The 27,727-nt window shown below is 44.0% G+C and overlaps 1 protein-coding gene across 3 annotated transcripts in view; it reads right to left on the reverse strand.

The window, feature by feature from the left end:
• Positions 1 to 27,727, reverse strand: part of MID1 (midline 1) — a gene marked incomplete at its 5' end in the record, with an annotated part of 104,088 nt that overhangs the window by 41,958 nt on the left and 34,403 nt on the right. For 2 of the 3 annotated variants that reach the window (XM_080795608.1, XM_080795606.1), the window contains 2 exons: positions 1,194 to 1,301; positions 25,156 to 25,251. In XM_080795608.1, coding sequence (XP_080651734.1) covers positions 1,194 to 1,301; positions 25,156 to 25,251 — 204 coding nt within the window. The remainder of the gene's footprint in view (positions 1 to 1,193; positions 1,302 to 25,155; positions 25,252 to 27,727) is intronic. The other variant, XM_080795607.1, reaches the window with a different exon arrangement.

Below are 27,727 nucleotides of genomic sequence, written 5' to 3' on the forward strand. Positions count from 1 at the left end.
ATGAACTGCAGCTGTATTTCAGGCAATCATACATCTGAGGACCTGGAAGACGTCAGGTATTATGAGATGTACACATCTGGTACATGATAATGGAAGAGGAAAAATGTCCTGGGAGGATTCCAGGTGGACACTCAGTGCTCTTCCAAGCTGTACAATTTGTACGTGGGGGAAAGTCGCCGTTCAACACATATGAGTCAGTTCTTGGCCGGGGCATGAGTTCATATTAATTTCTTAATTCACTGTAACAGCTTCCAGAGCTATCTGACTTAATTTTTCTGATCACCATAACAATGTACACGCATAAATATTTTTCAGCTTACATAGACAAAGGACTCTAAAACATTATACAGGATTGAAAGTACCTTTTAAAAGTGGTAGAAAACAGAGAACAGCACATATATTAGCTATTAGAACCTCTGTGCACCACTTAATTGTTGTTAATTTAATTATACATATTTCATTAAGGCATGGTTATGAGCAGTAATAATAGAACTTTATGAATTTACTGGATCTTGAATGAATGTTTCTATTTTTTAAATATTTCCAAAATTACCTCTTGAGGGTGGCAGAGAAATGAGTAAAATAAAATGGATCTCGAGTATTTCAATAAAAACCATAGGAATTTAAAAGATACAAACATTAAAAAAGAATTTCTATTACTATATCCACAAAGGGATATATGATATAGTGAAACTATAGTAGTTTTGCCACCATGAAATTATACTTGTCTGAATTCGCTCCCGGGCATGAGAAAACACTACAATTTCTATATAAAGTCTGATTCACTAAAACATTTACTTAATACTGTGTTAAATGCTAGGATATGGCGATAAATATGAAATGAACTCCTCCGCTGTGGAACCCCCCTTCTCATAGAGAAGAGAGATGAAAACAGTGGCTATAACAGACCAAGCTCCAAGCTACCCCTGGAGTTCAGTAATGGAGGAGACGTAATGTAATGTAATCCTCTTCTTACAGATGTGCACAGGAGACGGTGATGATACAAAGAATGGGGTGGAGAAAAACAATGGCCAACCAGGGGCCTTTGAGCTCTGTCTTAAAGACTTAAGAGGAAACTGTGGAAAATATAGAAAAGGGAAGGTATTCGATGTTTTCTAAGCTACTGAAGTGCATGGGAGTATGGTGTTTTCTCCGGGTAGAGAATATAAAATCTTCTACCCTAGAAATCATACCTTCCCTTCTTTGATCTTGGTTCCAATAATCTGTCGTCTCTGCTGAATGATCTCAATGAGAAGATCACATTCCTCCATCAATTTGGCTTCTTGACGTGATGCATTGACCTACAGGATAGATAGAATAGTAAGCATTTATTTGGCCTTTGATTTTCAGTTACATGCTCTTTAATAAAGACTACTATGTTTCTGGTAATCACTAAAAAAGATATTTTAAATGTTAACTCTTCTTCCAATTATACAGAGATGGAAAATACAGGACTAACGTGTCCACTCCCTATCTTGCATCCTTGGAGAACATTATTATCCAATGGTAGCAGTCTTTTCTACAAAGCCATACTCGGCTTCAGAATCTTCCTTAACCCAACATATATGTAGCTATTACCAATTAGTTGGAAATCGATGCTTGAAATATATTTGTGATTCCTGCTTTTATATCTTGAGAGGAAGTGTAATTTTGGCCAATTAAACAAAAAAGTAACTTTAAAAAAACAATATTATTCCTTTATGGAGAATAGATTACTATCGACGTCCATAGAACAAATTTTCCAGAAGCAAGGTAGCAAAATTATATCACATTTACTTAACTTTTCTTTTAAATACAGACATCGACTTTGTATTTCACCACCAAGAAAACATCAAAAAAGAAAAAGGATGGTTGACTATTTTATTAATCTTAGGACATAATTTAAGATTTTCCTTCTGGGATACTTCCAGAAGACCGAGGTTCTACAATGAACACATGCCATTCTCTAGGAAAGGTAGATGATTATAGAATGGCTTGTATTTGAAGTTTTTAAGACTCATTATATGCAAGGGAGGATGACAATTAGCTCATTCTTGGCAACAGGGCTTGGGAAATACTCTGCACATGCTATTTCCTCCACCTCATGACAATTCTGAAATGCTTATTTGCAAACAGAGACTCAGAAATCACAGCTGTGGGAAATGGAGAGAGCCTGCAGGAGTTTTATGATTTTAACACAGCACAGAAGTTGCAGTGTTACAGAGAATGACAATAGCATCATTGATTACTCTAGCATATCTCAGGGAGGAGATACAGCCCAGTCATTAAGCCCTTTTGATTTGGGATACTTTATTGAACTGCAGTAATTCCATTCTCTCGGAATGAGATAGACTAGAAGTAGGGCCAGAAGTTCAGGATAAAAATCCATTGATGGCTGTTCAGAGAAAGCATGTCCTGTGTCCAGAGGCCAAGATTCCTTGCGTTTTATTCCTGATCCTTGCAAGACACAGCAGTGAGAGTACTCAAGACATCTTCTTTTTGAGAAGATAATGGTCAGTGGCCATCTGCGGCAAGCCCCAAGATCAGGTCCTATGTCAGATTAGCACAAAGACATGCTGGCTAAATGTTTAATGAACAAAATTACAAGATGCATTTTGATGGACAAGTACAGAACGTGGAACTCAGGCTAGTATCTCAAGGAAGTTTATCACGGGGCTCAATTTCTCTTACCATTACTTTTCTGTTGTCATTTCTAGTTCCCTTTGAGGATTCCCAAATAAACTTTGCTACCCATGGAAATATTTACTCAAAATGCCATTACTCTCAAGAAATTTCTCATCTTTCCCTTTGACCTCAAACTGAATTTAATAACTGACTACAACTGAGCTGTGAAAGGGATGGAATCATATAGAAACCAGGGCACATTACGATGGAGAAAGTGAACTTTCTGGAAAGTGGCACCTAACACTTCAAAAGTATGTTCCAGAATGAGCCCTAAGAGCGAAACTACTCAAGCATACAATCAAGGTAAATCTAATGGGATGCAAACTCCCTAAGGGCAGGGATCTTTGGCTGTTGAATGAAATGAGGCATCTCTCCCAAATCTTTTCATTTTCTTGGTGATGCCCTTTGGTGTTTGTTCTAAGTTTAAGTAATCTCTACACCCCCACGTGGGGCTCGAACTCATGACCCCGAGATTGATGAAAGTTTTTAATTTTGATAGAGTTCAATTTACCTACTTTTCTATCGTCATTTGTGCTTTTGATGTCATAGCTAAGCAACCTAATCCAAGGTCATGGAGATGTACACCTCCACGTTCCTCTAGAAGTTTTATCTTTTACCTTTAGGTTTATAAGCCATTTTGAGTTAAGTTTTATGTATGATGCAAAGTAGGGTCCAACTGTATCTTTTTTTTTTTTTTAAAGATTTTATTTATTTATTTGACAGACAGATCACAAGTAGGCAGAGAGGCAGGCAGAGAGAAAAGGGAGGAAGCAGGCTCCCTGCTGAGCAGAGAGCCCGATGCGGGGCTCGATCCCAGGATGCTGGGATCATGACCTGAGCGGAAGGCAGTGGCTTTAACCCACTGAACCACCCAGGCGCCCCCCAACTGTATCTTTGGACTAATGGATAGTCAGTTGTCTAAGCACTGTGTATGGAAGAGACAACTGGAAGACAACTCAAGTGTCTGAGCACTTTTGTTGAAAATCAACCGAGCGAATCACGAAGTCCTCAGGTTTTGATGTTGGTGCTAACATATTCTGAGCTGAATGCTATTCTGGCTTTGAGTAAACCTGATCCAACCCCACTGGTAGTTCTGGAGTGGGTGCCCTGAAATGTGGCGTGGAGTACTAGCTCTATGCACTTGTGGGAGGACATATTGGGAAAGTCAAGGAAAACATCGATTTCTAAGTTCTCCTATTTTGTAAAATGAGGTGAGTAATACCTGCTATTTTGGCCGCGTGGGATTATTTTAGTAAATATGTGGAATAATATGTGAGGAAACAAGTAACACTGTGAAGTCATAGATCTGAGGCGGTACTGTCCGTATTGTGAAGTCGTTTTGTTCATAGACTACAATTTGGTTTGGGATCCATTTCACTCTGAAGATCATTGGGATTGGGGTTACTCTATAATGGGAAAAGTGTTCCAGTTGCCATCATCACATGGGGTTCCATTTAATCCCAATTCTGATCATTTGATATTTATGATGGATAGATTTGTTTTACAAAAAAAAGGAGACCGAAATCTACTTTGTTGAGCCAAATATGTTTTGAGAAAGCTGATACCACAACCACCACGGCCCCAAAATATAAATTCCCAGAAATTTGGAAACATGATCTGTTCATTTTCAGCCAAGTATTTTCCTCAGATCTTTCAAAAAGCACAGAATTGACTTTCCTTTGAAACCAGGAAAGTTGAATCTCTTCTTATACTTTGATGAAGCTTCCAAATTTTTGTAACCCTAGCATTCTTATATTCCAAAAGGTACAATAAAATAAGTTGAATGCTATCCTATATTTCTAAAATCCTTCCACTACAAAGAAATTTTCCACAGTTTTGCTGTTTTATATGTCACTTAAAAGAAGTTAATGATTTGATTGGACTTCACTTCTTCTAAGGGCTATTAATCCAAATACGGCACGGTTTATTGGTTGCTAGCAGTGCGCTCAGGTGTTTCTAGTTCCCAAGTTTGGTTTGGAAGCCGGCAGCTCCTGGTTATGATTTCAGCTTTCAATTTCAGATTCACATCTTTTGATTCAGAATCACTAAGGCCAATGGAAGTGCTTTGAGTAGAGAGCCAACCTAAGGATGAAAGAAACAGCCCCCAAACCTGCTTTCATGGACCTCTACTTCCACCTTCTTCATCCCTACCTTAAAGGCAAGAGTGGGACGGGGATAATTAGGAATGATGGCCAGTGCTAGGCGACTACCGGACCCCGCCTCTGGACTGCACTGGAAATAGGGCACATGTTCTTCAGCGCCCTTGACATTACAGGACAAAACGGAGCTTCGAATGAGGCCTCTTCCCATTCCAGGCTTCTCACCACTAGCCTTTTCTCTCATCTCAATTACACTCATGTGTAAATGTCACCTCGGTCCCTCATGAGAAGAAACTCAGTCGCCTTGACCTCATCTCTCTTCTGGCCTCACCCATGTGCTCGGCACGCAACCTCTCTACGTCTGCAGCTACGACTTCTCTTCTCATTCCGAAACACATCATTCCCCCCATCACTGTTTCTAGTCCTTAGTGCTAACTTCACCTCTTTGCAAAATGCTCTAAAGTAATTCTTCTAAAGTTAGACCCAAACTCAATTCTGGCAGAATTTTTTTCTTCTTTCTACTTTCAAGGCCCTGATGCCTTATCTGAGACTGCAAGCGACACAGCCAGTGTCATGTCAGCTCGAGGCTACTTGTAGAGAACACTTGCGGCCTTCTCTGTGAAAGACCCACATACAACTACTGATTCATTCATCGGTCTATTCATACATTCATTCGAATAATAGCAACTGGGTTCCCAGGGTGTCTCAGACAGCATTCCAAGCGCTGGGCAGGCACGGCGTCCAAGATAGACAAAGTTCCCATTATCACAGAGTTTACATATAAGCATAGGGGAACAGGCTGAACAAGTCAAGAAACAAATAAAAATTTTGGATCATGACAAGTGCCTAGAGGAAATTAAACAGGGTAACGTGACTGAACATGGCTGAGAGTAGGGTCCATTTTACGGGCTGGACAAGAATTCTCTGATAAGTCTCTGCAGGGGGGAAAAGGAACCCGCCAAAAGACATAGAAAAGGTATTGCTGGCACTCCCAACTCTGCTTTTAACGGGAACCCCCCACACAAATTCTACAGTCTAGCTTCATTCTTTGTAGATTCCGTATTTGTGATTTACGTGCTCACTCCAACTTAAGGATTAATTTGTAACCCCAAATCAATACTTGCGGCCTCTCTGTGTTCGTTTCAGACATGCTCAGAGCACGAGAAACACATGAGTCACCCTCCTAGCACCCAGCTGAGGTTGAATAAGGACACACTCAGCCTTCTCGCTTCAGCTCTTCTATAATCTAAGGATGGCGACCACAGGGACAGCGTACTGCAGTGTAAGAAGCTTTGGCTCTGGGGCCAGGTGGATGGGTTTTGAGTCCCAATTCTGGCACCTGTGAGTGGGTCAGCCTCAGGCAAGTCACTTAGCACTCTGGAACCTCCTTTTCTCTTTCCCAAAACAAAGACAATAGAATCTACCAGGATGACTTGCTCTCGAGATTTAAGATTATATAATCTAGGTGAGGAGTGTGTGTGTGCGTGCGTGCATGTGTGTGGCTCTTTCCCTAAAGATCAATGGTTCGGTATTGGCCAATTCAGTGTTCCTGGCAACTTTCTAGACCCTAACTCCCACCAATGACGAGAATCAATGGATTTACCTACTATCTAGTGTGCCCATAATGGTCCCAAGTATTTGGGGAGCAGGAAAGGTAGGATGAGAAGGGAAATTACGTAAGACACAGAAGAACAGCCTGGCTTGGAGAGTGGGTACCCCACTCTCTCCTGCTCCTACGGTAGTTTTGACTCTTCTCATTGACAGACTATGACTATCTCATCCTTTACAGCCTATTAATGAAAGAGAAATGAGAAAGTCAAACAATGATGCGAGCGTAGAAGGCCAATACTCCTGTCTCCACCTCCTAGCCCTGAGATCCCACTCAGCACTCACGTCAGACACCAACAGTCAGAGGCGGTCCCGTGGGAGTCGCCCCTGGGTGCAAGGTTTATCTGCTTTCCTAGGTACTCATTCCCCGGTGTTGTTAATGATAACATACACGGGTTAGCTATTTTCTCCAGAGCACTTGGTTAGCCAGGCCCAGTAAAAAGCCCCCCTGTTAAGTTTTATGGTATAATAGTGTTACGGCATTTCACAGAAGGGGTGGGGTGAGGCGGACAATTTCTTATTTTGTTCTTGTCATATACGTATAAACATTAAAAGGATTTAATTACATACACACTAAAAATTGGACTACGTGTCTGCAAAATGTTCTTCAGCAGTCTGTAAACAGTTTCTAAGTATTTCTAAAAACTTGCTCTTTTAATTTGACTTGTATTCGACTGCAAAATGAGATATTCAGTGCAGAGTATAAACACCATTAGATTTCAGCCACATGTGGCCTTAACATCTTTAGAAATACTTTATGAAACCCTTAGAAGGTGACATCAATGGGGAAACAGTATGTGGCCATGTCACATGGGTGACACTGGACTAATACGCATTTTAGAAATCCTCATTTTCTCATTTTGAAATGCTTTATTGAAATGGGCTAGCCATCTCTAGATTTTGAGACCAGAACCTTTTAACGCCCCTCGTGAGAGGGACATACTGACTTGGCAGATCACCTTCTACTCATACACAGATGCGAACAGCGACTAAGCTTCGGAGAGGATGAGGCTGATGTGTCGGAAAAAGGAAATTTCATTTCAGGGTGTGGAGGAAGGAGGGGTGGGGGCATCACACATCCCAGAGGCCACCATTCACGTTGAGAATGTGAATGTTGAGAATGTAAATGTTGGGAATGAGAATGTTGCCCCACACCTCCCTACCCCCCCACCCCGCCCCACCCCGGCCTGAACAGCCCAGGAGACTTCCCCTACCACACAGGCCCACCATTAGTGCACTCTTGAAACTGTTCCATCAAACTGCGACCCCCTTGGTCGAAGATTCTAAACCTTGTTATCCTTAAAATCACTACGGATGACATTGGGGCTTTAAAAGACAAAGGTCTACTTTACAAATTCGCCTAGAATGGGTTCTCGTGGCAAAAGCAAAGCTGTACCATGATTCATGAGAAAGGTTAAAATCCTTTTCTATTGTTTTAAAGATTTTATTTATTTATTTGACAGAGAGCGAGCACAAGTAGGCAGAGTGGCAGGGAGAGGGAGAAGCAGGCTCCCCGCTGAGCAGGGAGCCCAATGTGAGGCTCAATCCCAGGGCCCTGGGATCATGACCTGAGCCGAAGGTAGATGCTCAACCAAATGAGCCACCCAGGTGCCCCAAAACCCTTTTCTATGTTATGTTGATATTGTTATTGGTTAAACTCAACAGCGCTTTTTTCTGTTACTAAGAATATGTCATTTTGAGTCTGCATCCAAATTTCAAGGGGTTAGTGTTATTATTATGTCTTAGTAACACCATTATTTCATATTGTTATATGTTAGAACATCTATAACAAACCCAACTCGCTCCAGAAGGAAAACACTGGAGGAGTTCATTCCCATCTGCCTGGGGCTGGAGCAACGGAAACACAACAGAGCCACAGACAAGCTGATGATTTGGCCAGGAAGAAGAGGGTACGGGGAAAGCCCGTATGCAGGTGGGCTCCGTGCCCGGCCATGCGCTGCTGTCCAGGTGGGAAGAGAAATACGAGGTTCTGAGGGTGCTTTGGGTTTTATTGCCAAAGGCAGCTGTGATGAACATTCCAGACCCTGGGGCAGAAGTTAGACAGAGCTGCCAGAAGGAACAATGAAAGGGACTCTAACACTTGAGTTTGTATATAAAACGGAGCCAAAGCGAATTGAGTAAGAGCAGACTGTATTACTGTAATTCATCTAATATGTTTATATGTAATCTTCACCCTAAAACTCTCTCACACCAAAGTCAAATATTTGTGGACCCAGCTCAAGTGGATGACAGAGGAAAGAGTGGCCAAGTTCCCAGGGTCCCTGTCTTTGGGACCCGAGCCGAAGGCAGAGGCTTTACCCACTGAGCCACCCAGGTGCCCCTAAAGTTGAACACTTTCAACTGCAACTTTTGAAAGCCAAAGAAACAGGTTTTTCAGAAAAATAAAAAATGGAATCCTTTCATAAAGTGCTTTCGGTGAGAAGAGGAAGTAGTGACAGTATGGACAGACGCTTCTCAGAATCCCGCCTTTGCCGCAGAGTGACAAGGGGGAAAACGCTTTGGCCCAGAGGCAGCCAGGTCTGCACGCTGAGGAACTCTCCATACGGAATTCTGCTATATTTTTGTTATGGGATCGGAAAATAGCTCCCAGAAACCTCACGATGAATCTTCTTTTCTTGAGGTTTCTAAGATTATGAAGCTTAAATGTTGGATAAGGAAGTGCGATGCCATTAAAAATGGCAGCCCACTGTGGTAAGCTGGCAATAAAGAAGTCTTCTCATAAACGAAACACAACTGTGATGATACAATAAAACCGGCCAGCGAGAGCACCACTGCTAACACCTAAAACTCTGAAGCTTCACACAAAGGAATGTCTCCCCAAGAGAAGCACACACAACATGCCCACCGAAGACACTGTCGATGTCGTCGTTAATTTTTTGGTAAAGTGAAATCGTCAGACGAGGTGAAATGATTTGGAGTGAACAAGGGCTAAAGGAGGCGGTAGTTCAGAACTCAAGGTCCTGAGGAAGTCCTCCTGGGGCTGAAGGCCAGGTCCTCCTTACCTCCTAGCCATGTGTTCGTGGGTATTTGCTGAAACTCTCCACCTCTCAAGCTCCTCTTACTCGGTAGACCAGGTGCTTTCCCAAGGGGGCTCTGGCAACGTGCTGGAGACACTCTCCGTTGTTAGAAGCAGGATGTGGGTCAGAGATGCACAAGCGGGTGGAGGCCAGACACGCCGCTCAAAAAACATCCAGCAATGCTCGGAATAGCCCCCGCCACAGCAGGGAAACCCTGGGGTAGCTTGGGGTGAGAGCTAAATGAATTTGTACACGAGAAACCACTGAAAAATGTCTGGCACACAGTAATAACTCAATAAATGATAACTATTACTATTGTTCAGAAACTCTTTTTATCTGGAATGTCCACACAGAGTCAAAGCTACAAATTCTAGGACCGGTCAGCCCGGGCTGATTAACTCCAGGACTTAATAGCATGAATCGAAATTTTTTTCCATCTACCTCTGTCACCAAAACGATGGCTTGGGAAGCCATAGCATGAGAACTAACTCCAGAATTTTTGGAGTTATTTTCAGATCCCAAAGGCATTCTCTAAAGGCTCCTCCCTGATTCAGTGAGGTGGGGGAGGGTGGGGACAGAGACGAATCTTCCCAGATGTAAAGCAGGAGTTGGGAGACTTTGCTGTAAAGGGCTAGACGGTAACCGTTACAGCTCTGTGGACCACATGGTCTCTGTTGTAGCTACTCAGCACTGGCTGTTGTGGTAGGAAAGCTGGCTCTGAGAAGAAGGAATTAAATGGGTGTGGTTGTGTTCCAATAAAACTTTATTTAGGGGGGCACCTGGGTGGCTCAGTGGGTTAAAGCCTCTGCCTTCAGCTCGGGTCATGATCCCAGGGTCCTGGGATCGAGCCCCACATCGGGCTCTCTGCTCAGTGGGGGGCCTGCTTCCTCCTCTCTCTGTCTGCCTCTCTGCCTACTTGTGATCTCTGTCAAATAAATAAATAAAATCTTTCAAAAAAAAACTTTATTTAGGAAAACAGGTGACAAGTCAGATTTGGCCCAAGGGTCATAGTTTGCCAACACAGTTTGCCAGCACAGAGGAAAAGATCATAGACATTGTAATCAGAGAGCTACAGGTATGAAAAATGCCAAATCTGTGTAAGAATGTCTCCTCATGTGCATACTTTCGATGAAAATATCTGTAGACTCTCTGTGGCGCATAGTAGGTGCTTGATAAACACCCGTTTTCTCTCGTCCGGGCATGACTAATTGCAATTACTGGGGATTCACAGGATTTCAATTCGAAAATGAAAATGTACTTGCAGTATGGTTTTTCCTCTCTCGCCCAGCCCCGACGTCCTGCTGGCTTCTGTCACAGTTAGAATAACGCAGCTCTTCCTGCTGTCTTCCTCAGAGCCCACTCGACTGACTTCAAACTCACATTCTTGGCGTTAACGCGCCAGACTTTTCTTTTTGTGTTAAATGGTAACTGTTCGAAGCAGTTCCAAAAAGCAGCAGCAGAATGGAAGGTGTTGCTAATAATTCATTCAAAAACAGTAAACTCCTCCCTTCCTTTCTCTTATTAATTACACACTTCATAAAACAAATGCTTCACACCCTTCCGTTTGGGCTAGGCATGCAGAATGATAAAAAAAAAAAAATCTATTAACCTGTCATGGACGCTTGTATCTATCAAGTCTTTTTTGTAAAGTTTCTGAAAAGTGCTTTCTATTAAGTAATTTTCAACGAATGTATCTGGCAAAAGTCACACTGTGGTCAGAAGCTAAAAAATAATTTATAGAAGGGGACGGTTAATCGAGTTGCTGGGGAGGACAGAGGTGGTCCACCTCAGGGAAGGGAAGTCATTTCTAATGGAAAGAGGAAGCTTCTATCCCGTGACCTTACATTACTCATCCTACGTGTCATTTCTCATTAAGTGGCATTCTTTTCAGTTGTTATGCCATGATTCCCGAATAGCGGTGTACTGGAAAAATACAAAGTTGAACTTCTATTCAGGCTTGAGGTACTCGAAGATAGATGCCATCCGCTCCCCTGCAAAGGTACGGAGGAGGAGGATGGCAATCCCTGCTTTGCAGGGAGTGAAATACACTCCTTTGTGTCACCGGTAAGCCCTCCACTTCCAAGCGCAACCGGAAAATGCTAAGCGCTGATCTGTCGTCCTGACGCATCCACAGGTAACATCAGCGATCCCTTGCCTGGATGTCATGACTCTAGAAAGCCAGCAGAAGCGGGTAGACCAATTTCTAAGTGTCTTTGCTGCCCAGTGTTTAATATTCACATTTATCCAAAGAACACGAAACACAGGAGACACATGTCACTCGTTCCATTTTAGAGGTGGCCCGTGGTGCTCTCCCCGACACTGTGCTGGGAGTACAAGTCGCTGCAGGGCACCACCAGGAGGGGGTGGGGAGGGGAGAAGGGGAAAGGTATGAAGCTGGGAGAGTGTGCCTTATCTCCACCATGGTGGGCAGCTGGAGATTAATCCCGGTGGGTGACTTTGGGAAACTGCGCAGAAGAGTCCGGCTGACGGGAAGAAAGCGCAGTATGTACGTAATATCTCCCATCAGTGGCCGGTTGAGGACTGTTGGGGGTGGCGGGGCAGCGATTCTCCTCCGGAATTAAGAGGTGGGTGGGGGACCCTCGGTGGGGGAGACACCAGTCGGAGTCTTAGCAGCTTCCAGAGGAAAGGAAGCTCTCGGGCCCAGGGACATGGGACCGGTGAGCGCTCTAAGGGCATGGCGCTGACCATTTCCGACAGAAGCACCTACGTGAGAGGGGACTATGATCGGGACATTTCTTAAGAAGAGCTCTAGAGGATGCCAGGGGGCACCTGTGTCACACTCGTCCAGCTTACTCTATAGCCCCAATGACTTCGGACGAATTGCAGCGCTGAAGAGAGTCTGTATCTGACAGCGCTTTCTATCCTGACCTTGGTCGTTTTTTTGCTTAGGGCCACGATCAACCCACAAAGGTTCATTTACAACTGACCGTAAATGATCTACATCTGAGAAGCGGCAGGCAAAGTTACCCGGCAAAGAAAACCCATGAAATCTAGTGAGTTGGACTAAAAAAAACCAGATATATTTCTTTTATCTAGAGACCCGTAGATTTTTCCATCATTCCAATGAGTTGGAATTCTAAAACAATGGCTTTCCAGTTTTAAGCCTCAGTAGGTAGTCTTCTAGAGTAAAATCAAATCTTAAAATACTTAAGTCAGGGATTATGCAAAGAAGGGCCTCTCTTCCTTGCTCTCTCTCTCCATTATCTGAAAGGTCAACTATATTTCTATACACAAACCTGACAGATGTTGCCTTCTCACCTCCTAACTGGGAAACAAAATGCTCTGTTTACATTTGTCAGGATCAGGGGCTGGTGGGGAGGCGGCATCCTGCCAGGTAATGGAAACACTGCTTGCTTTAATTTTATTACCAAGAACAAAGCCTTCTTATTGTTTACTAGAACCCTTCGAGGCGGGCCTCATGGGCATAGCTCTAATTTTTTCGAGACCACAAACAAGAGGAATTCTTTAAGGCCATTTCATGAAAAACAGAAGGAAAAATAGTGTAGTCGGCAAAAATTAAAGCAATCCTTTGTTTAAGTGGCCAGAGCCTGACTTAGGTTGGCCTCGCATGTGTCCTCTTGGCGCTGGCGGCTGCTGCCAGCGTTAGCCCAGGCGCCCCACCTTTCCGCGGAGCTGAGATCGAGGCTATGTCACAGATACGAAAGCAACCACCTTCCTCTGGGATAGCCCCTCTTCGGCGGCGTACTTCTCCGATACCGTGCTAAAGGAAGAAACATTTTGCACCGAACTAAACACGCCAGCACTCCCCTTGCGAGCTCGATGCAGAGAACGAGGAACCGCACACGAGTCTCGATGCAGTGCTGCCGTGACCGTGCCAGCGACCTACATTTTCCACACAGTCCCTCCCCGCTTTGCTGCAAGTCTTACTTCCCTCTCCACTTCAAGCCTAGGGCGGCCAGAACTGCTGTATGCCAGAGATCTCTGCGACGGCCCTAGTACACGAGACGGGATGAGGGGATGAGGACACGCCCGTCTCTCCACGAGTGTTAGCGGTGTACGGGGGTCACACGGAAGCAATCCACAGACTCGCTGAGTGCCCACAGTGTGCAAAAAAGCGCCACACTAGGACCCGGGACAAACTCTGCCCTCCAAAGACAGTGACTTCATTAGAGAACAACCAGCAAACACGCCGACTGCATACACACTTAACTGCTAAAGCATGGGCTTAGAAAGTTCTAGAGCTCTGTGGTCCAACACGGCAGCTAACAGCCCCCTGTGGTTTGGGGGCACTTGAAACAGTCTGAACTGAGGTGTGCCGTGAATATGAAACACGTATATGAATCCTTTGTGTGTGGATGACATGTTGAAACGATAGTTTTTTGAATCTTATCAGGTCAAGTAAAATGTTAGTAAAATTAATTTTACCTCTTTGTCTCTACTTTTGAAAAAAATCTGGTTACTTGGAGATCTCAAACTACACACATGGCTCCCATCATATTTCAGTTGGATGGTATGATTCCAGAGGGTTTCAGAAATGGGGCAACTGGTGTGTGTGAGTAGCAGGGGAAGGTTTGCTTCGGAATATGGAAGTGAGACTGGCCTTTGAAGATCGGAGTGAGCAAGATGGGAGCTGGTAAACCCGGGGTGAGGAAGATGAGAAAAGCACCAGAGCAGAGGAAAAACAGAGCATGTCTGTAGGGGAGTAAGGATGTAGATTTCAACAACATGTAGGGTGCAGCGAGCATGTATCTTGAATTAATTATCTGGGAATGGACAGAGAAACACCAAAGCCAGCTATAGCTTACTGCCCCTCATGAAAAGCCACATTGAGCTCCACTGCAGAGAGTTGGCAAAAGGTGAATTTAGAGACTTAACTTTGCAGGGGGATCTTTCCTTGACCTCCTCCTGACTGATTTCCTTTGTATTCTTGTCCTCATCGGTCACACCATCTCTCTGTGGAGCTATCCATGCTTGGGGCACCTGGATGGCTCTGTCGGTGAAGAGTCTGACTCTTGGATTTTGGCTCAGGTCATGATCTCAGGGTTGTGAGATCGAGCCCCATGTTGGGCTCCATGCTGGGTGTGAAACCTGCTTAAGATTCTCTCTCTCCCCCTCCTCTGCCATGTGCCCTCTCATTCTTTCTTTAAAAAAAAAAAAAAAGAAGAGAAGAATGAAGCTCTCGATGCTTCCTTGCTCTCCTAAGGTCTTCTTCTGCAATGCCACGTGGTAGTGGTGGTGCTGGTGAAAGTGACGAGGGCGGTGGAAGGGAGAGGAGAGGGAAACTGCAGAGCACCATCACTGTACAAGACGGGCTTTGCCAAAAGGACAGGGGAGAGTGAATCTAACCTGGTCTGGAAGAGAAAAGGAAAGACCCTAGATTTCAGATGTCTGTCAGTTGCCGATTTTGAGGTATGGGGAGGCGCGCGTGCGCGTGTGTGTGCGCACGTGCGTGTGCGTGTGTGCGTGTGCACTGGAGATCAAGATAGTCTGATATGGGGGGGGAGAGAAAGAGAGTCTGATATTGAAAATGTCACCCCATAAATCATCTTCAGACCTAGGCTGACTAGCCATCTTCCATGTGTGAGAGCGTTCACAAATATTTCCCCCAACTTGATTCAAAGTGGCTATCTGGGGTTATTTTGTCTTTTACAAACCAGAACGGATAGAAACGCTATCCCAGAAAATCAAGAGGAAAGAGACCGATTTACAAGGGGATGGGGAAGACCCACTGTGACCTCCTTCAAGGGTTCAGCAATGACCCAATGGGAGAGTTCTCGAATTCTTGACTTCCCTCCGCCAACCCCATTCTCTTAGCCCACTTCCGGTGACAGAGCCCTTGTGCTGGGAAGAGCTCCCAGTGTGTATCACCCATCCTGCTACTGCCTCTGGGAATTACGGCCGCTGAGACCTCGCATCACACCAACCCTGTCCTGCACACGGTCTTCTCAAGAAGGCTCCTTTCCCTGCCCTTCAGGATGAGAATTTACCTGACGCACTGATCTACGCGAATGCACTGACAAGTGACAGAGGGAGGACAGAAGGAGGCAGCTGGTCTCTCTGGGAGGGTCCTGTTTTCTCATCAATAGCCATGTGCCTTGTGCTAACTGCCAGAGGTACTAGGAAAAGAAAGATACTGTCTTACTCCCCGGGAGTCTAACCGACTAGGAGAGGGAATTAGACGTGCCCTTAAAGACCATGAGGATATTTGCCCAAGGACTGTAGCTATATCAACAAATCACTGTGCAGTTTTCCTTAAGCTTTTAGATTCAAGTTATGAATCTCATTATTCTATTCATAAATCCAAGAAATTTTATAAAACCAAGAATAATCACTCTCAGGGGGGTCCTGAATCAATGTTTAACTAGCTCAACCTGAGCAGACATAACTCCATTGAACAATCAGTGCCATATATAAATTAGTTGATTAAATTCCTGTACACATTTTTTTTAATTGAGGTAAATTTACCTACAGGAAAATGCTTAAATCTTAAGGGACAAGTCAATGCATTTTGATAACCAACATAACCAACAGCTTAATCAAGATAAAAAATATCTCCATCCCCAGAGCCCCTCTTCCAGTCTATTCTCACCCCCACGGGTAACCACTGTTCTGATTTTTATCGCCAAATTCCTGTAACATTTTAAATTGCATTTATAAATGCAACATATTCAACTTACTTTATAAGCACTTTAAATGCGTAACAGGGTAAAATTAAAACCCTAACAAGGTAAACCTTCTCACATCCTTAAGTAGCTCTTAGAAATCTAATAAACGAAACTTACAAATGTAGTGAAACTCAAGTTCTCCTGAACATTCCAACAGTGGTTTGCAACAAACTGTTTTACACTTTCTAACTTAAAAATTCACAGGTCTAAAATAAATGACATGTTTCGGATTGGACTCTCAACGCTAACCTGTCACATTTTTGTAATAGGCCATTTTCTCTTAAATGCTACAAACCCTTAAAATACAAACACAGGCTTTAGTTCCAAACTGTAATACAAAATACTGATTCTATGGATATGGTTTAGGTCTTCATCTTTCCACATACTTCTCCAACTTCCCGGGAGGAAGAAAAAAAGAACTTTCTTTAGTAACAGAAGCAAACTGATCATCTCCAAGAAGTTGACGTCACCAGGTCAGGGATTCACCATTCAAGATCTAAGAGTAATCTCAGAAAGCCTGGAGGCCCGCTGGCCCCACGGAGGTATACTCACTGGGGCCCTTGTTATGGGGAATTGATTATGTCTGCCTACAAGTCACATCTCCATGGTTGCCTGAATGACATTTATCTCAAAACACTATTGGGATCATTAAATCAGAAAGTGACGGTAGGAGCTTACTAAGTGGTCATTTTTCTTTTTGTATACGTCTGCGTAAGTCCTGCCACCTTTGCCTCCCCCCCACCACAGGCCACACGCTGCTGTGGACCCGTAACACGAGATCCGGTAATCACCTTCTAACACCCGCAAGAACCAACGGGGCGCCATCTTCCCTGCGGAAGTAAACACCCGGAAGGCTTCCTTGGGCTGACCACGGCCTCCGACCGAGCTTGCCTGGTCAGAGAATTAGGCTACTAGGATAGTTTTCATCGCCTCATACATATAAACCTGATGTTCTATCTAGTGAAAATACTCTTAAAAGCATGGTAAAAGCTCTATCATAAATTCCCAGGCTGGGAAGTTACCTCACTTGGTTGTAAAAATCTGTATTTGCGCTGCTCCTCACTGAAAGCTTTTCACACACAGTGGTAGCCTCAGGCTTTTAAAATAGCTGCGTTTAAAATTTCATATTTCTGTTTCAAACAAAAATAACCAATGCTACAATTGTGCTCTTGTTAACGAACTCTTTCTATGCATGACTCAATTATTTTGCGGGAGAATTTCAAAATGAGAACAGAGCTCTTCAGTTCTCCCTATAACATTTAGCAATTAAAACTAGAAGTGAATCAAATGAAGGTAAAAGATGACATTTCCCGTTTTCTCTCACACTCTGTAATTATCTTATGTACAGAGATAATTTCAGCTTGATTACCATAAAAGGCAATTTTATATTCATTTGTTGAAAAAATAATTTAAACGAGATACTAAGACCCAGAAACAAAAGAGGCCAGTTCCGTGACAAAATGATGGCTCGGTGGTTGGAATCGGGCTCATCTCTGAACGGCATGCACGGGCGCATGAATGAGACTCAGTCTTCTGCCTGACAGTCACCTTCTCATCTGGGGCGGCTCCTCTCCTCTCTCATCAGCTGGATCCATCCACCTTACTGCTATCCCGTGACAACTACGATGGCCATTTGTTTAGATCTGCCATTACCCATCCTGATTATTCTTTATATCCTGCCAGAAGCATCCCTCCTGCTCCAGTCAAGCATCCCAATGCTTTAAGGCAAGGAGGTTGTGTGTGGAACGGTGGCGGGGAGACGTGATCATTATGGGGAGAAACCAGTTAAGATATATATATGCCTTCTCTCTTTTCTCACTGCTCATCCACTGGGTCCCCAATTAAGGCCAATTATTTCACATTTAAGTATTAGCCTTGGGAATCTGCATTACTAAATTCAAATATGTCCGAGGAATTATCTTCAGAGGCACAGACATGTGCTCACACTCCACTCCAAGCCACCTGGTCGGGGGGTGGCGGATTCCGAAAAGGGCACAATGGTTCATCCCATCCAAACTGGAAAGAATAGCAGATGAGGGGAGGTTTGGATCACGGTTTTAAAATACTTTCAAAGCTGAAACTTGGAAATGTTATTCCGAGAGTAATACCAAACTGGCCAAGCCTTGTAGTCATTCATTCCTAAGATTCATCTCTTACTCCAAAACAAGAGAAGACCGGAACATTTTCTACCGATCTCTTCTCACTATGTGTCATGACTGGACCTAAGAAGGTAACAGGATCCAATGCTTCTGAATTTTTTTTTTTTAAAGGCAAGAGCATTGAATCTAGGGAAAGACATTCAAGTATGTGTTACATACTGCTTTATTTTTTTCAAAGATTTTTTAAAAATTTATTCATTTGAGAGGGGGGGAGAGAGAGAGAGCACAAGCTGGGGGGAAGGGCAGAGGGACAGGCAGGCTCCCCGCTGATCAGGGAGCCCGATGCAGGGCTCGATCCCAGGACCCTTGGATCATGACCTGAGCCAAAGGCAGCCGAATGAGCCCCCCAGGCGCCCCTAGGTACTACTTTAATAAACAATTACATTTAATCTCCTTGGAGAAAAGTTAAGTTTGTTTTATAAGCTGTCAATTTGAGCAAACTTCGAGGAATAAACTGGACACGTAGCCATTACACACACGCAGTAGCTAATCTTCTCCGGAGAGAATGGAGTTCAGTGTAGCCCAAGAGTTCTCGTCTGTCCTGGGAATCCTAAGACTTGAACTTGGGAGAGCAGCCTTTACCATAGTGACTCATAATTTTTGAATGCCACTATATTTGTACTATCACATGACCATCATTCCAGAGCCGTCTATGTAGAGACCCACGGATGACTGTGGGCTGCCTGATGTGCTTTAATGAGGCCAGACTCCGACTCTCGTTCTACCTTGACAGCATTCTCACAACGGCTCCAGTGGGGTGGGAATCCAACCCTTATCTGCAAGTGACAAGAGACTATGACTGCACATTCGAGTTGGCCCCCAGCATGACGTATATTATCTAAGGTCGGACACCTGTCCACGACACAAATGGCACATTCAGTGATCACAAGCTAGTCTCTAGCCAATGGCCACAGACAAAGCAAGTGCCAAGGTCTTCCGTACAGAAGCAGGGAATGCTTTCACGTAAAACTACATAATACAATAATTTAAACTTAAAACTTCATCTTTCTTTTTCTTTTTTTAATTTTAATTTTTTTAAAGATTTTCTTTCTTTATTTGACAGAGACAGAGATCACAAGTAGGCAGAGAAGCAGGCAGAGAGAGAGGGGGAAGCAGGCTCCCCGCGGAGCAGAGAGCCCGATGCGGGACTCGATCCCAGGACCCTGAGACCATGACCTGAGCCGAAGGCAGAGGCTTTAACCCACTGAGCCACCCAGGCACCCCTCATCTTTCTTTTTAACCCAGTGCTTTCCCCCCTTTATTTCAAAGCTTATGACTGAATGTTTTTAGGATGTGGTAAATGACTGAAAAAGTCTTCTACGGACCCCTATTTTCCCAAATCAATTTTTTTTTAACCGTTTCTTACAAGCTACTGTAACACATCACCCTCCTCCCTCTCAATTTAGGGAGCCCGATATCTGGGCAAAAATTGAATTAAACGGCACTTAGTTCACCCCCGAGAAGTCTGTCCCTTCATGTGTCATCTAGCAGTGGAAGAACTCAGAGCAAGTCAGCAAGAGAGCAAAGTTTCATTAAAACCAAAGAAAAAGATAATTCAAAAACTCAGTGTGAAAAACAATGGCAAAAGGAATTTTGTTTCTGTTTTTAAAGTAATTACAGGGCGCCTGGGTGGCTCAGTGGGTTAAGCATCTGCCTTCGGCTCAGGTCGTGATCCCGGGCTCCTGGGATGGCGCCCCGCATCGGGCTCCCTGCTCGGCTGCTTCTCCCTCTCCTTCTGCCCCTCCCCCCTGCCCCACTCGTGCTCTCTTTCGGCCTCTCAAATAAATAAATAAAATCTTTAAAATAAAATAAAAAGTAATTACAAACAAGGCAAGGTAAGCCACAGGGGGCCAATGCCAGGATTTAGGCAGGATGCTGGCTTGGAGAACCCCCGTGTAGGATGAGCTTGGGCAAGGATGGTGAGGTCAGATGAATGAGCCTTTATTTTCTGCATGCTGCTCTGGCCATTAATTAGTCACGGTTCCCCAGTCTTTCTTCCCCATCCCTCTGTGTATTTAGTCACTGGTCACCTGTAACTCCCCAAATGAACATCTTGCTTGTGTCCAGTGTTGTAGGCCCCGTGAAAGAACTCGATTCTGGGAATGTGTCGAGAACTTGACACCTATCCATATTTGCTCAGCTGGTAAACTCGGCTCTCTGTCCAATTCTCCTAACGAGAACAAAACCCAGTGGCCAAAAACCCACTGGTTTGGAGAAGCCACCACACTCCCTACACGCTTCTTGGGAGTCTACCTGATACCTTTCAGGGCCTCCCCCTCCTGAGTTCCTGACTTCATGCCCCGCATTCACTAGTTTTAAAAGGATTTGGTACTTACCCTCAAAAAGCCGTTTCACTTCCTAACCCTCACTGTAAAAACAAGTTACGAAAACAATGGGGATGGGGGGAGACCTTCACACTCTTTTCATTCTCAAGAAAAGCAGAAGTGAATCCCAGGAAGGAGGTGTGGACTTAGAAGGATGTGGCATTTCCTCAGGATTTGGTGGGAACTCATTGATTTCATTTACAACAATCGCGAGTCGCCTGTGCGCTCTGAGCGGCTCGCTCCAGCTGGCAGGGGGGTCATTCTCCCTCAGCATGCTCAGCCCCGAACACAAGGACACCTTCAGGAAGAGGAAAAGGAAGAAATACAGTCCCGGAACCTCGGATGTGAACCAGGAAATTCTTGTCCGCTCTGCGCTGATTTAAAAGGGCCTAACAAATTCCACTCGCTTTTTGCAGTTTACGAGTGGGCCACGAGGATCTCCCCCGGGCTGTGCGCTCAGTGCCTTCTGCACTAAGCGATCCGTGTTAGTTTTCCATTAGCCCAAAATATCCTTTACCGAAAAGAACCGGGGATGCCAGTTGTCGCTGGGAACGTTACCCAGGTTTTCGTACTCCGTGAACCCTCACTAAACCTTCAGGACTAAATACAAGTTCAGAGAACGATGGGATTATTAAAGCCCGCCCCGCTCTCCATCTCTCAAAAGCTGGTTCCTACCGATCCCCTGCACACACCTGTTTCCGCAGAATGAACTGCTTGCTTTGTAGTCCTCCCTCCCGCCCACCCCCCACCGCTGGAAGAAATGTCTTGCTTCTCGGAAATTCCAAGTACCAAGTCCACACCTCGCTACAGCCAGTAGTTTTCTATTCTGTATTGCGGTTCTTCTTTGGTCTTGAGCAGGACCATAAGCTCCCCGCGGGCCGGCTGGTCTCCCTTGGTGCCTAGTACAGTGTGACGCACACAGCAGATGCCCCCTACACGTAAGCCGAATGAACGAGCTAGAGTCACACTTGAACAAACCAAAGTAACTGGCCAGAGGCTAAAATTTACGCCCTCGCCCGGAAATATCTCTGTGGTGAACACCACTCATGGATCAACGGGGATGGGAACAGGAAGAGCTGAAATTTATGTTAAACTCAATTATCCCAAACTGCGAAATAAGGCAAAAAGAAGACTGTGAGTCCTTATGGGGTTGTACTAGATCGTACTAGATTGCACTAGATCATACTAGCACATAACCCACCAAGGCGGCCTAAGGAAGAGTCCCGTAACTCTCCAGGATGCCAGGCCATAGGGTTCGGCTTTCTCTTCACTCCTGATCCAGTCTTAGTCTCTGCAAAGTTAAACATTAACTTGGAGAGAACTGATGCTATACCACTCATTTTGCCCAAATGTTATGACTTTCCAGCCCTTTGGGTCATGAACCAGTTTTGCATCTAAGTTAGCTACCTGATCCTAGCGCCCTTCTCCCTGTGCCACGCCCCCAGGGTCCCCCGCACCCCACGTGCCAGCCTTACAACCTTGCTGACGCCCTCATCAGCGCCTTAAATAAATCTTCAACAGACTCACTGGATTATTGCATGAGAACTGGATGCTCAATATTTTGAAAAATTACACTGAGAATATTAATAATTATGAATAAGAAATACATAATATAAGAGTAAAAAATAGGTACTTACACTATCATTTTTCTACCCATAATTAATTTTAATTTTTATCCAGAATGTTTTCTCCAAATACCAAATTTGTTCACCCACAAGGATTCCTTTCCATTCCTAAGGCTTTATATAGAAACCCAGTGAAAGGAATACATACTCTTTACTCCTTGTAAATAACTTCCAATGGCACATATAATCAGCTCACTAATAGCTTTATTTAAAGAGCCTCTATCACAACTAAATATCTGATCTTTTGGAAGAAAAATAAAATCTGCTAGTAAATTTCTCTCTATCCTTTGAAATGACTGAACATTATGGAAAGTAATTTTCCATGTTAAAATGAATAGCATTTTGTAAATTCAAGCCATACTGAGATTGCATTAGGAGCGAGACAGTTGTTCTGAAATCACTACAGGCCGTAATAGAAACCAGACACTAAATGCTTTAAGAAGTAACTAGCTGAAATTGAATGAAATAATCACCCAATCCATAAAGCCTTTGTAAAATTTCCCCATAAAACACAGGTAATTTTTTTTTTTACTGAAGAGAAATTATTCTTTCTTATTGTCCTAAACATCAAATGCCATCACTTCATAAAAATAAAATATAGCACATGGATCATTCCATTTAGTTCACCCATTTATTCCTATAACACATTCACTGTGTCCTACAATAATGAAAACATTATGCTTGTTCACTGGTATTTACCATGTTGTTTAATCAACAAGGCTCAAAATAGTCCCTAGAGAGACCCTTGCCAAAAGCATATCCATTCTTTTTTTTTAAGATTTTATTTATTTATTTGAGTGGGGGAGAGAGAGAGGGAACGCTCGAGTTGGGGAGGAGCAGAGAGAGAGGGAGAAGCTGAGCACGGAGCCCGAAGCAAGGCTCGATCCCACGACCCTGAGATCATGATCTGAGCCAAAATCAAGAGCCAGATGCTCAACTAAATGCACCACCCAACCCGCCCCAAAATGAATCCATTCTAAGCAGAGGATTAGAAACATCCGGGTTCTGCGATTTGTCCTTGGTGTCACTGCTGCTTGCATACTCTTGACTTAATCCCAACAAGTGGTCCATTTCATGGAAACGTATCTGACAACTAAGATGCATTGAATGCACACCTGCAGTGGGTTGAATTGTGCCCCCCAAAGATTATGTCCAAGTCCTAAACCCTGGTATCTTCAAATATGACCTGGTTGGGAAACAGGGTCTTTACATATGTAGTTGAGTTAAAGTGAATTCACCCCGGGGTTAGGATGGCCCCAATCCAATGGCTCCTGTCCTGTGAGAAGGAGATTTGGACACAGACACAGAGACACAGGGAGAAGGCCATGGGACCACAGAGGCAGAGGTGAGAGTGCTGCAGACACAAGCCAAGAACTCCAAGAATTGCATGGAACTACTAGAAGGTGGGAAGAGGCATGGACTTGTCCTCCCCTAGAATCTTTCGAGGGAGCAAGGCTTGATTTCAAACTTCTGGCTGCCCGAACTACGAGAGAACACATTTCTATAATCTCACGCTGTCCGAGTTCGTGGGGATTTGTTATAGCAGCCTCAGGGAAACTGATATGACACCTTTTACACAGTGCTTTTCTGGATGCCCTCTGTCAAGGCAATTAAAATCTATAACATTAGGAATGCTAACACTCAAAAAACAAATACTCAAGTCAAAAAACGGGCAAAGGACATGAACGGACACTTCTCCAAAGAAGACATACGAATGGCTAACAGACACATGAAAAAGTGTTCTTCATCATTAGCCAATCAAAACCACATTGAGATACCACCTTACACCCGTCAGAATGGCCAAAATCCACAAGGCAAGAAACAACAATGTTGGAGAGGATGTGGAGGAACCCTGTTACACTGTCGGTGGGAATGCAAGTTGGTGCAGCCACTTTGGAGAACAGTGTGGAGATTCCTTAAGAAATTAAAAATAGAGTTGGGGCACCTGGGTGGCTCAGTGGGCTAAGCCTCTGCCTTCGGCTCGGGTCATGATCCCAGGGTCCTGGGATCGAGCCCTGCATCGGGCTCTCTGCTCGGCAGGAAGCCTGCTTTCTCCTCTCTCTCTGCCTGCCTCTTTGCCTACTTGTAATCTCTGTCAAATAAACAAATAAAATCTTAAAAAAAAAGAAATTAAAAACAGAGCTTCCCTATGACCCTGCAATTGCACTACTGGGTATTTACCCCAAAGATACAGATGTAGTGAAAAGAAGGGCCATCTGTACCCCAGTGTTCACAGCAGCAATGGCCACAATAGCCAAACTGTGGAAGGAGCCGAGATGCCCTTCAACAGATGAATGGATAAGGAAGATGTGGTCCATGTACACTATGGAGTATGATGCCTCCATCAGAAAGGATGAACACCCAACTTTTCTATCAACATGGATGGGGCTGGAGGAGATTATGCTGAGTGAAATACATCAAGCAGAGAGAGTCAAGTATCCTATGGTTTCACTTATTTGTGGAGCATAAGGAACAGCATGGAGGACATTAGGAGAAGGAAGGGAAAAATGTAGTGGGGGAAATCAGAGGGGGAGATGATCCATGAGAGAATACGGACTCTGAGAATCAAACTGAGGGTTTCAGAGGGGAAGGGGGTAGGGGGATGGGTTAACCCGGTGATGGGTATTAAGGAGGACACGGACTGCATGGAGCACTGGATGTTATATGCAAACAATGAATCATGGAACATGACATCAAAAACTCATCATATACAGTATGGTGACTAACATAACACAATAAAAAAATTAAAAAAAACACAGGGATGCTAAGTAAAGCCACCGCAGCAGATAGAGCTGTCATGGCGGCAGTGGGGGTGGGACAAAGCAGTGCATGGGGAGAGAGTCTCTGAGATTCTAGTTCTTTCCAATTCTGCCCATCTTTTATATCTGGCTTCTGCAAAAGATCTAATGTTAAAAAGATTCCCACCTTAGAAATGTAAAGGCAAGGAGGGTATAATTGTGAAACACAGCACAGACACTCACAGACACTCACCTCCACATGCTGACAGGTTTGGATGAGTTTAGCCAAAAGGGTCTCCAGTTCCGTGTTCCTCTTGATAAGGCTGGTGAGGTTACTCTCTAAGTTTTGCTGTTCAAAAAGAGAAGAAAAATATTATTCTGCATCCTGAAAATATTGTGCCATACCCTGAAGTATTATAAACCTTTAATAACCAAATTACTCATACTCAGGAAAATCTGATCCTTTTTTTCAGAAACCTCAATGAAATCTATGCAGCTTTAAGCATTTACAGATTTATTTTTTTAAGATTTTATTTATTTATCTGAGAGAGAGAGCGAGCGCGCACGCACGTGCACAAGCCGGCAGAAGGGCAGAAGAGGGAGAAACAGACCCGCTGCGGAGCAGGGAGCCCAACATGGGACTCGATCCCAGGACCCTGGGATCACGACCTGAACCGAAGGTAGACACTTAACCGACTGAGCCACCCAGGCGCCCTGCATTTACAGATTTAAACTCGACTTTGAGTAGCTGCGTTTAAAAGAACCTTTAAAAGGTTCAAATTTCATTCTTTTTTTCCTCCTTCTTGTACGAACCCGGGCACATTTACCGGAATAATTAGCTATAGGTCATGAACTAGGGAGAAAAGCGGTAATTGGATTTCTAGTTCTTTACCTGACTCAGAAGTGGCAATAATAGAAGGAATATATTCCCACAGCAAATCAACTACTATTGGATTTTTAGGATTTACCATCTTACGGGCAGGCTGAGGTCAGTCCCTCAGAGGAAGGTTTGAATTATCCGGCTATTGCTGGTATTACGACTATTTCTAGGCATTTATAAGATACAACAAGTCCTCATCATACACATTTACTCACTCGTAGTACATTTCATCGTACACGCTTCTATTCTTTGTCTATCAACATATCAATGCCAGATTAAATTTCCTTGAATGCCACATTTTTCATATCACCGTCCTGCTTACAAATCTAGAATTATTTCCTATTTCCTTAGAATATCAAATATAAAGTTCCCTGTAATGACCATTAAATCTAGTTTTTGACCATCATAACCCGCTTCTTGTTCTGCATGCTCTTCCTTGATGCCACTCATTCATTTATCCATTCACACAAGTATTTATTTAGCTTCTACTAATGCCAGACTCTGAGAGATACTGGGGAAACACAAACAGAAACTCCTACTCCCTGTCCACCAGGAGATGGCGGGGCGGGGGGTGCGGAAGTGCTGTGAACGAGTTAGGTTTTCCAGAAGACACATTCCTTCCGCTGAGGCTGGAAGGATGGGCCATGGAGTTTTTGGTGAACAACAATGGGAATTTCTTGGGAAGATGGGATGGAGGAAGAGGTGGTCACGCGCAGGGGATAGAACGATGTCATGAACCAAGATCATGGCAAAGGATTAGGGCGACTGTGTGTTTTACTAGTTAGACAATTCCACGAATACAGTGAAAAGACGGAACAGAAGGAAATTTCATGGAAAAGAAAACAGATTGAGGATTTATAATGCCATCTGTGAAAAAGGATTTGAAGAGAGTATTTTGAAAATCAATAATTTCATCAAGGTGATAACAGTTCACCATGCCGTGAAATTAATTTCTGAAAGCATTTATTCTTTCTACTTTACAAAATTTTAGATTTCAAAAGGTGCACTCAGGAAAAGAGTCACTTTTACTTAATGCTTAAAATGCATACATCAGAAACAGAAACCTCTCTGGTCATTCTTAAACAAGTTCTGCTTATTAATCTGGTGTTTATCCTACTGCCTAATTTTTTCATTTCAATGACCACATCTTTTGTTTCCAGTGGATTCTTTATCACACCTCCCTCTTCTTGAACTACCTTCTCTTCTTGTTCCCAGGATGGGTAGTTCCCTCCTTCTTAATTTCAAGAAAACTAAACACACTTATTTATTCTTAAGCTTACTTGAATAAAGGCAATTCCCTACTTCCCTGTGTTTGCTCGACGTTTCCCAAGAGTCTGATTTTATCTCGTATCTTACAATCTTTGTCCGACAACTCATCTGATGCAAACTTTGTTCCCTGGGCTGGGATCCGGGGATTGGCACAGCACAGCCAAATGAGCTGCCCACTCTGATGTTAGGGCGTGAGATCGGTTCCCCAGAGAAGGCACTTGCACAGGACGCCCGTGTGTTAGAGGCACTGATCCCGGTTTGACTCAGGGCCTCCCTGAGGCATTCTGTCCCTGAGAGTTCTGTCTGGCTCCAATTCCAGAGAAGGTGGGAGGTACCCTTTGAGTCCAGTATTTCCACGGGGAGTTCTGGCCTCCGGGCATATGGGACAGTCTAAGGCTTCTGCCCCATGCGGGCCACTCTCCACCACGTTCCCCCCATCCGGTTCCCACCGCCCCGTCTCATCTCCACTTCTCCTGAGTAGCCCAGCTTCAGCCTTCCCCCACCATTCTGCATCTCCTTTCATTTCCGGTCCTTGGAGATGTTCCACTTATGTTGAAACTTGATTATTACTCTTCAAAATCCATTTGAAAATATCTTATCTGTAGTTCTCATGTGCTCAGAATTCAGACGGAGCTTTGGTACGTATTTCATCAGGACTGGAAGACCAACAAGAAGG

This window comes from Martes martes (genome assembly GCF_963455335.1).
Source record: "Martes martes genome assembly, chromosome: X".
Taxonomy (NCBI): domain Eukaryota; kingdom Metazoa; phylum Chordata; class Mammalia; order Carnivora; family Mustelidae; genus Martes; species Martes martes.